The 9,827-nt window shown below is 40.2% G+C and overlaps 5 protein-coding genes across 5 annotated transcripts; 4 read left to right on the top strand and 1 right to left on the bottom strand.

The window, feature by feature from the left end:
- Positions 1-309: 309 nt before the first annotated feature.
- JH06_4374 (tRNA binding domain-containing protein) lies at positions 310-1,155 on the top strand (the record flags this gene model as incomplete). The annotated part of the gene is made up of 3 exons (XM_014670050.1): positions 310-858; positions 888-1,016; positions 1,048-1,155. The coding sequence occupies 3 exons, from the start codon at positions 310-312 to the stop codon at positions 1,153-1,155; spliced, it is 786 nt and encodes a 261-aa protein (XP_014525536.1).
- A 431-nt stretch (positions 1,156-1,586) lies between these two features.
- Positions 1,587-3,131, top strand: JH06_4373 (anti-viral guanylate-binding protein; the record flags this gene model as incomplete). Its single annotated transcript, XM_014670049.1, has 4 exons — positions 1,587-2,222; positions 2,253-2,843; positions 2,874-2,987; positions 3,018-3,131. 4 exons carry the CDS (start codon positions 1,587-1,589, stop codon positions 3,129-3,131), a joined length of 1,455 nt encoding a protein of 484 aa, XP_014525535.1.
- A 628-nt stretch (positions 3,132-3,759) lies between these two features.
- On the bottom strand, positions 3,760-6,244 carry JH06_4372 (acyl- synthetase; the record flags this gene model as incomplete). The annotated part of the gene is made up of 10 exons (XM_014670048.1): positions 3,760-4,257; positions 4,289-4,420; positions 4,451-4,631; positions 4,662-4,911; positions 4,942-5,100; positions 5,130-5,223; positions 5,255-5,557; positions 5,588-5,773; positions 5,805-6,001; positions 6,034-6,244. 10 exons carry the CDS (start codon positions 6,242-6,244, stop codon positions 3,760-3,762), a joined length of 2,211 nt encoding a protein of 736 aa, XP_014525534.1.
- A 265-nt stretch (positions 6,245-6,509) lies between these two features.
- Positions 6,510-7,272, top strand: JH06_4371 (hypothetical protein; the record flags this gene model as incomplete). Its single annotated transcript, XM_014670047.1, has 4 exons — positions 6,510-6,570; positions 6,596-6,764; positions 6,794-6,952; positions 6,984-7,272. 4 exons carry the CDS (start codon positions 6,510-6,512, stop codon positions 7,270-7,272), a joined length of 678 nt encoding a protein of 225 aa, XP_014525533.1.
- Positions 7,273-8,420: 1,148 nt separating this feature from the next.
- JH06_4370 (protein phosphatase methylesterase 1) lies at positions 8,421-9,626 on the top strand (the record flags this gene model as incomplete). The annotated part of the gene is made up of 5 exons (XM_014670046.1): positions 8,421-8,609; positions 8,637-8,729; positions 8,760-9,154; positions 9,184-9,484; positions 9,516-9,626. 5 exons carry the CDS (start codon positions 8,421-8,423, stop codon positions 9,624-9,626), a joined length of 1,089 nt encoding a protein of 362 aa, XP_014525532.1.
- Between the last annotated feature and the right edge of the window lie 201 nt (positions 9,627-9,827).

Raw genomic sequence — 9,827 nt, 5'->3', positions numbered from 1 at the left:
TCAGATGCAAAAACCTGCTTTTGTATTTGATGGTCGTAACATTCTTGATCATCACAAACTCAAGGAAATTGGTTTCCAGGTGTATGCTATTGGTCAGACCGTGAATTAGTGCAGTTATTATAGTCTACTCCTGTTTGTTCAAATCGTCCTGTTTTCTGGAGTCATATGAGAAATACATAGACTCTTGAATCACTGTTTGAAAAGGTACGATGTCGACGATTGAAGCAGTTCAAACCAAAGTGGATGAATTAGAAGAACGAATGAACATTATTGAGGTGACTCACTAGAAAGAGGGATGATACCTAGGAAATGGAAAAGTCTCAGGTCAGTAGTGATACTGATAGTCTTAAGAAGGAAGTTGAGTTGCTTCGTGCTGAAAACGAGGCATTGAAGGAAGCAGCAGCAAAAGCTGACTACCGTATCCGTCATCTGATTCGTTCGCTAGAAGAAGAAGAGAAGAAGGATGAGATTATTCAGAAGCTTCAATATCGTGTAAATCACCTTATTCGTTCTCTCAACGAAGCCGAAGGAAGGACCGAGGTTGTACCACACACTCCAGAAAAGGTTGTGATTCCTGAAAACGATCCGTTCTGGGGAGTGGAACTTGTGGTTGGCCGTATTGTGAAGGCTTGGAAACATGAGAAAGCCGACAAATTGATTTGTGAGGTGATTGATGTTGGTGAAGCCTATGGTGGAGAACGGAAGATTGCTTCAGGTCTTATTCATTTCTATGCTCCTGAAGCCATTGAAGGAAAGTTGGTGGTTGTAGTCGCCAACCTTAAAGAGAAGCCTCTTGTTGGTTATCCAAGCCATGGAATGGTTCTCTGTGCTTGCAAGGAAGACCATTCGGCAGTTGAAGTACGTTCCAAGAAAATTCTGTGATCTAGATTGTGGAACCTCCTGCAGATGCTCAACCAGGTATGAGAGTTGTGTTAGAAGGACTTCCTGTTTCCTCAGAAAAGACAGAGGAGATTAACCTCCGTTCAAAGAATAATAAGTGGAGCAGCACGCAGCCTGTATGCTCTAAGTGATGAGAGTTAATTGTAGGAACTTCGTGTTGATGCCAATGGAGAAGCTGTGTACAAAGGTGTCCATCTGGTTGTAAATGGAAAGTACTTGAAAGCTGCTTCTCTGAGGGACGTTCCTCTTTCTTAATCGTTATTTGTTTGTTACTATTTGACGTAGTTCATATATTATGACGGAAGAGATTAAAGAACCCATTGAAGGAATTGGAATGACTGAAGTTGTACAAGAACAAGCCATTCAAGTACATGTTGCATTCTGGGGTCATTCGTGTAGATCCTCAACGCTGATGCAGATTCAAATACATTTACATTAAATAAAGAAGCATTACATTCAGTTATCACACGCGTACGAATGAATTGTGTTATATGAGAGTAAGATTCCTAAGCACATTCCAGTAGCCGTACTATCAGTTGTTGGTGCATTTCGAAGTGGAAAATCCTTTGTTCTTGACTTCTTCTTGAGATTCCTTCGTTATGCTCAAGGTTTGATCTATCTAGATTCAATAACCCAAAGAAACGAACAACCTTGTATTCACTCCTCTAGGTGACATCCCAAGTTGGATGGAATATGGAGGTGATATTCTTGAGGGTAGTGAGACCAGCAAGGAACGTAATGGTTTCTCTTATAAGGGAGGTAGTGAACGTAATACACAAGGAATCTGGCTCTGGAGTGAGCCATTTGTCCTTCCAAATAAAAATGTGGAAGGTGGGAAGATGTGTGTTCTTCTAATGGATACTCAGGGTCTGTTTGATGGGCAGACAGGTCAAATGCTGACAACAAGTATTTTCGGCATCAGCACACTTCTCTCATCGTATCAAATCTATAACATTGACAAACGACTCCAAGAAGATAATCTCCAGCATCTCGCACTGTTCTCAGAATACAGTCGTGTTGTATTTAATGGTGACGATAGCCAACGCATGTCCCTGCGTCTGTCAACCCGTAGTATACAGTCAAGACTTTCTATGCCAGAAACTTCTTCTAATGAGATCACTACTTCGTTTTTAGAGGCAGCAGCCAAAAGAGAAGAGGAAGCTATCAAGAAACGTAAAGAAGAAGCTCCTTTCCAACAGATCGATTTCCTCGTCCGTGACTGGCAGAATTTCCACGATGAATCCAACTTCACTCTCTCATTAAAAGAGATGGATGAATATCGAGATAGTTTCTTCGCAAAACGAAATGCAGCGGATCTTCGTGTTGGTATTTGGAGTATTTTTGACTCCTAGGAAACACGAGAACAGATCGAGTATTGTTATCAACATTTCGGAGTATTCTTACTTCCTCACCCAGGTCTGGAAGTAACACGTAAGACGTATAATGGCTCCCTCCAGAAAGTGGAGCCTTTTTTCCTTCGTCTCATTGGATTTTACGTGGAACAGATCTTCCTTCATAACTTGCAACCCAAGTTGATCAATAAGGAGGTTTTGTATGCTGAGGATTTTGAGGCCTTTACAGTTGCATATGGAGAGATGTTTGTAAAGGCCAATTTATTCCCGAAAGCACTAACAATTCTTGGAGCGACAGCAGAAGTGAACAATCAGAATGCTTCACGTGTGGCACTGGAACTATATAAAGCCTCAATGAGTACGAAGGTGAGTGAAGAGCACGGATTCGTAAAAGAAGAGGAGTTGAAAGCGCTGCATGAAGAGTCCTTGAAGGAAGCACTAGCTCTGTATAAGAAACGTGCCACAATGGGAGATAAGGAAAAGATTAAATTGCACTGCAATGTGTTGGAAACCAACATTGAGAAGGAACATCAACGATTTGTGGAAGAAAACAAAGCCCGTGATCCAATTGCTTGGTTAGCTACTTATATCGTTGGATTTGAGACCGAGAGTGACGACTAGGTTCCAGCGACAATTGCCATCATTGCCTATTTGGTAAAAGTTGTATTGGGAGCCATCTGTGGACCTTGGTCTGATACATGCCGCACTACAGAGGACTTCTTCTCATCTCTTGTGGTAGGTTTTGGAGAAGATCATAATTCTCAGGCTTTGATAATAATTTCGATTGTATTGAGCAACTGGAAGAAACTAGCCACATTATACATGTCAGCAGCCAAAGTATTCAAAACTCTGAATACTGCTACAACAACGAAGAAGTGAGGGTATATTGTTTCGTTGGAAACAAACATATCAATCAGGAAATATCAGTCGTCTTTGGTACATACACAACATTTAATGATACTACAGATAATTGTCCCAAAACAAGCCTACGTGAATGAAACCAATCTTAGGAGCCTGCTCACGGAAGCAGCGTCTGCACAGCATCAGATCGTATTTTCTAATGAGTCCACGGCGGTTACCGCAAGCACGGCTACACATTAGCATTCTCTTGTCACAGACACTTACCAGCAACGAGAACCAGGACCATATTCACGCGGGTGCGAGTAATCAAGACTAGGCATGTTTCTACACACTGTTAGTATTCAGTCTCTCCAAAAACTGGCAAAAGAGAATCCTACAAGAAGAGTTAGACGAAATCAAATCCTTTTGTGCCCTCTAAACAACCATTCCCTTCCTGTTGGTTAGTGATATCATGGTCTATAATAAACAATAGAGTTGATCACTATTCCATATATGTTTAGTGGTTCCTTCATTATTATAGGTCCTTCATTATTGAGTCCATTCTCCATGAAAGACACCGTGTACACTCTCATCTTGAGAAGAAAGGATACAAATCAGAAAAATACATCCAAGAAAGAAATTACAAAAACAAACAAAGTCAATTACATTAATGACTTAAAGTGAAAACGGAGTCCACAGCGGTCAGTGATCCGTCATGAAGTTGGATCAAAGGATTAATATCAATTTCACGAATGGTAGGACACTGTGCCATAATCTGTGAAATCGTCGAGATGTATTCAGCAAACTTTGGACGATTCAGAGCGGGTTGACCACGGAATCCATTCAGCATCTTCTGCGTCTTCAACTGATCCAAAGACATCTGAGCCTCCTCCACAGACACAGGACACATATTGAACACAACATCACGCAGAATCTCGACCATCACTCCACCAAGACCTGATACAGTGATGGGTCCAAAAGTTGGATCACGATTCGCTCCAATCATCATCTCTGTACCAAATGGAACCATCTTATATAACATCACACCATGATAGTCAATAGGCTGCTTACTAAACTTGGCATTCAACTCCTCTACAATCTTGCAGGCCTCTTCAGGAGTATTGAATCCGAGCTTCACACCTCCTACATCACTCTTATGAATAATCTGGATATGAGAACGAAAGTCAGAACCATACATCTGGTGAGACAATCTTGGCAACAAACTTATCACCTGGATTGGTCATGGATTTGGTTAAGAAATCTGCAGCTTCATTTCCCTTAGAAACAAGCTTATAATCAGGGGTACGAATTCCACAAGCAGTTAGAATCTACTTCTCAAAGCATGTACGAATGAATACATCATAACCCTCAATCTCTGTGAGAGTGTAACGACCCTTATTCAGTACCTTATTCACAATTCCATTAATTAACGAAGCATCAATCGTAGGATGTGTCTCTGAAGTGATACGTTCCATACGTTGGAGATATTCACTATACTCAGCTAATTTCGACAATACACGCATTCCTTCTTCAGGACCACTACTCTCATATCCTCATTCAAAGCCTTACTCATAGACAGACATGCCCACCTTATTCAAATAATCACGAATCACATCATCGTCAGGATACTTGCCGCCAAACTCCAGTACAATGAAAGGTTTCTTTGTCTTACCAGGACCAAAATTCTTCTCAATTGTTTTAGCCATCTCTAAAGGCAGTTCCAGACCAGGAGCACCAGGCTGATATGCGAATATCACAGAATCAACGTTAGGATCATCCAATGCCAACTTGGCTGCTTCAATGAATTCATGAGTCTTCACTACGAATCAGTCACTACTTCAATGCATACCTGAACCAGTCAAATCCATGGGATTAGAACAGGCATAGAACGGAGGGAAGGTAGCTTTGAACTTGCGAATGGTTTCAGGAGAGAAATCAGTCAGATTCATCTTGTAAGTATCCACAGAGTCAGCCAACAGGACACCAAATCCACCAGCATCAGTTACCACTACTCTCACATTCACATAACAGCCCTACCTGCTACACGACGACCCTTGGGCAGAGGTTGGTTACGAAGAACTGTACCAATATTGTGAAGATCAGCCCACACATCACAACGAATCGCTCCAGCCTGCATATGATTATGGCTCCACACAACATACATTGCGAAGTAACTGATCACAGACAGCATCATTGGCAGCAAGAGAGGCTGAATGAGAGGCTGAAGCCTTTGCTCCTGAGTTTCCACGATTTGATTTCAGAACCATTACAGGCTTGTTCTTGGAGATACGCTTGATGCTTCGGATGAAGTCAGGAGCATCATGGAATCCCTCCATGTAAGCCCAGATCTGTTTAACAGTAGGATCTCGCTCATAGTAATCAATACAGTCTTTCTCATCCACATCACAAGCATTACCGAACGAGATGAATTTGGAAATCCAGTGTTCTCGAGTTGCTCCAGATAACTTTAAGTGAAATCATTGCCTAATCCCTACTTCATTCAAAAGAGAACAACCCAAAGCACCACTCTGAGAAAAGAGACCTACATCGCCCAGTTGAGGCTTAGAAAGACCACGATCTCCAATGAAAAGAGTATCAACATTACAAGGATCATAGACACCCATACAGTTAGGACCCACAATACGACACTTGTATTCTTCGGCCAAACGACGGATAGCCTCCTACAATCTGAATTCTCCCATTCATTCAAACTTCAGCCTCAATTCCCTCCTTGGTTCCAGTCTCCTTAAAGCCACCAGGTACAATTGTCACCCACTTGGCTCCACGTTCCAAGCACTGCTTCAAGGCATCCACAGTAAACTTTGCAGAAATGGAAATGACGGCTCCTTCAATAGTATCAGGAATCTCACTTGCCTTCTTGTAAATAGGCTGACCAAAAAGATTCCCTCCTAATTTTGAGTTAAATGGAATTAAAGCAAACCTTTAGGATTTACAAAGTACGTCTTCCCTTGGAACTTATGATAGAAATTATCCGAGATGATGTATCCGAGAGTCCCCTTCTTTTCACTGGCACCAATAATTGCATAGGACTTGGCATCGAAGAAGCCGTCAATAGGGTACTCTCTCAGTGAAGTAGCAAATGCGCGTGCTAGATTCGTTGATTTCAAAACAGATACACTCTTTGAAAGCATGATAACAACACAAACGAGCGACAAATGTGGGTGGAAACGTAGAATCGCATAGTGGTTTGTCTCTTGATTATCAACTTGTTCGAATCACTACGTCATACAAATCGTTACAAAAGAGGGCCCATATATAAGAACATTAAAATACGATAGAAAATGGACATAGAACTTGACTTCCTAGAATCAAGAGAAACCGATACGCAAATATACTTTATACTGTATAGAAAACTTGACTATTCAGTTCTTCTTAATAGAGTGTCAGGTATCGTCAATGATGATTCGGAGCATCCTCTGTCTTCTTTTCTTTCCTCTCGTTTTATCTGCTTGTTTGAGTATTCATGAATTGTAAATGCTTAGCGTGTCATCGGCATGTCAGTTCTTGTCAAGAAAACGGATCGAAGATTGTGAGTGCTGCCTTTGATATCTATCGTGATGATGAACACTATATAACGAAAATTGTTGAATTCCGAGGATATTCACTCTTTGGTACCTGCTTGTCAAGAGAGGACTATTACATCGGAAAAGAGTAGCGATCATAAGATGGATACAATGTAGATATACTGTATTCAACTATACTGTGGATGGAGATGGATCCGTGTTTGCAAACGTAAATCTAACAAGTCACTTTCTTCAGGTCGCTAACGTCGAGAGCATGCGTTCCAAGGGTATTCGTTGTACTCAGTCTGTTGAATCCTATGGTACTTATCCTTTATCGTATTGTTCTACCCTGCTGAGTTATATGTAGAAGTATTAACTGCACATATTTTGGTATTCCCTTGTACGGGATGGAAGAGGAGATCTCAAATGCGACTACTTACACATTATTGAGTGTAAATAGACAATATTTTGTCCATGATATGAATATGACGACAACACTTCGATGTACAGATTGCACTTGTGACTATTATTCGGGAACTTCGACATCTCGTCAATTCTGGATATTTTTCTTCATATTTGTGATGATAGTGGTCGTTGTCAGTGCTATTGATTGTCTAATCAAAATAATTCAACGAGGTCGTAAGAAGAAAGAATAGTTGTATGTTTAGTTTCATTTTTGTGGCAAACCTATCAATCACTTGTCAATCGACGAATCACCACTACCAAATGTTTTTCAGTTGGAATCGTCAAGTCCTCTTTTGCGCATCTCTTATATTCTTTTCATCTAGTTATCTCATGTTCCATCAATGGAATAAACCATCTACAATTGAAGTGGAACAGATTCAATTATTGAAAATAGACAATCAAGTGTCACCAATATCCAAAGTGGAAAGACAATCTGTGAGAGCACTTCCGATTGTGTTAGAATAGTATAGTGTTATCATGCTTAGAGTGGTATATCCAATAAATCATGAGATTGAAAAAGAAGAATGGCAATGGCTTCAGTTTGATCCAGAATATCTGTAGAGTTCCTTCTACAAATTCATTCATAGACATGTCATTATAACAGATATGAAATATCTTCACTCTTTCAAGAGACAAATCCAAAGGAGAAATAATGTTCAAGTGATCACTGTAGTTATTTTCACTTTCTGTTATCTCAGAACAATGAATATAGAGACTTTATCTTGGAACTATTAGACAATGAGATCGTCACACATCTTATTAAATGGCATGAATACACTTATCCGTTCCATTTGAAAGAAAGGCTATCAAGTCTCTTAGAAGTCCATGGAAGCAAATGCATTGTACATACTCCTTCTGTGGATACAGCCCAAGTGAGTTCTGCTCTTACACCCTCTAGTCAGGTGCTCGTTCTTCCAAAACGATCTGCAGTCGACATTGTAAGAAGAATTCGAGGATATTCATATCCAGATTCGTAACAATGTACGATCATCCATCGCATTCAATCGTAGAAGACAGTTGCCGAAAGTTGTCATGCAGTATATGCAAGGGACTTCGTCGTTTCAATGCAAGAAAGACGAGAATTCACGTTTCAGGACGAAAAGAACCTATTCAACAACAACTGCTTGTCATTTATTTCACACAGACTTCCTAAACGCAAAATGTATTAAAAATAAATGATCAGTATTGTCTAGAGACCATTGTCAAAGATACTTATACCCACAAATTGTCGCCTTCAGTCATGAAGAATGGGTTAAGAAACAAAGGACGTCCTAGAAGAACATCATATTGTCATTCCATTAGTAGATAATCTTTGTTGGTACAACAGTTATCTCCAAAGATGCCCCACTTTGCACGCCCTCCATCCCTACTGAAGAAAATCTCGGAAGACTCGGATACCTCGGATGATGAGATACCTCAGTCTTTGAATACAGTATATCGAAAAATGAATCATATGAAACCAGTTATTGGTTCTTGGAAAGATGGATTTGATTCATTTGAAGATTACTGCATACCTGGGACAGGGGTCGTTTCTAACAATGCTCCTCATCTTTAGACATATCGAATCTATTCTGCAGGAACAAAAGGACCATTAGTCTTTTGCATTCACGGTGCAGGAGCAAGTGGTTTGAGTTTTACTCTTCTTGCTGTTATTATTGAGTCGTAGAATCATGTTTAGAAGAATGTGAAATCGTTCTGTCGTTTAGTCGCTCCTGATCTTCGTGGACATGGTATAGATATGCCTATTTGCTTACAACTAGGTCATTCTGTCATTGAGAATGAGAAGGATTTATCGGCTTCTACATTAATACAAGAGACAATTCTCCTAATTAATCATGTTCTTCCAGATATAGAGAAAAACAAACGCATCCCGATCGTTTTGATTGGTCACAGTATGGGAGGTGGATTAGCTGTCCAAGTGGCAATAGATCCTTCGATCCGAGAACGAATCAAAGGGCTGATTGTTATTGATGTAGTTGAAGGAACTGCACTTGAGTCTCTTCAAGTGATGACAAATGTACTAAAGAAACGGCCTCTTCATTTCTTTGATTATCAGGAAGCTATTGATTGGAGGTAGAACTAAATCAGAATGTGAATAGTAGTCTTGATTCGCATTTACTTCAGAATCGTGCTTCAGCTATGATATCGATTCCAGATCAACTTGTAGAGCGCGATGGATTATTGTACTGGAGAACCAACCTATTTGAGACGGAGCCCTATTGGGTGAGTTGGTACAAGGACATGTCAAAGCACTTCCTGGAGGCTCCAGCAGTGAAGATGCTCTTGTTAGCAGGACGAGAACGACTGGATACGACACTGACTATTGGACAAATGCAAGGAAAGTTCCAAATGGTACTAATGAATGGTTGTGGACATTACATTCATGAAGATGCTCCTGAAGAAGTAAGAATGATGGAAGAGACTCATACAGTAGATTGGAATGAATATCCAAAAGTATTTATTCAGATACAATCTAATGGGTGATAAAACGAATGAAGAAGCCTTGCGAGAACGAATTCAACGTGAACGAGCTATGTTATATTAATGAAACGGAATATGTTATGTGTGTTAAGATACTTTGGAATGAGTGTTTGTTCTTGAGTTAATTAGAAACAAACACTCTGAATAACCACCATAAACGATTCTATTTCCCAGTCCTTCCTTTGTTTTCTCGAGTCTTGATTAGATTACTTCGTTGACCAAATACACCCACAGTTCGTCTTCCTTTGTTTCCCTTTAATTCTTC

The sequence above is a fragment of the Blastocystis sp. subtype 4 genome, assembly GCF_000743755.1.
Source record: "Blastocystis sp. subtype 4 strain WR1 chromosome Unknown seqid_0345, whole genome shotgun sequence".
In the NCBI taxonomy this organism is placed as follows: Eukaryota; class Bigyra; order Opalinata; family Blastocystidae; genus Blastocystis; species Blastocystis sp. subtype 4.
This window is presented reverse-complemented; position numbering and strand designations above follow the sequence as displayed.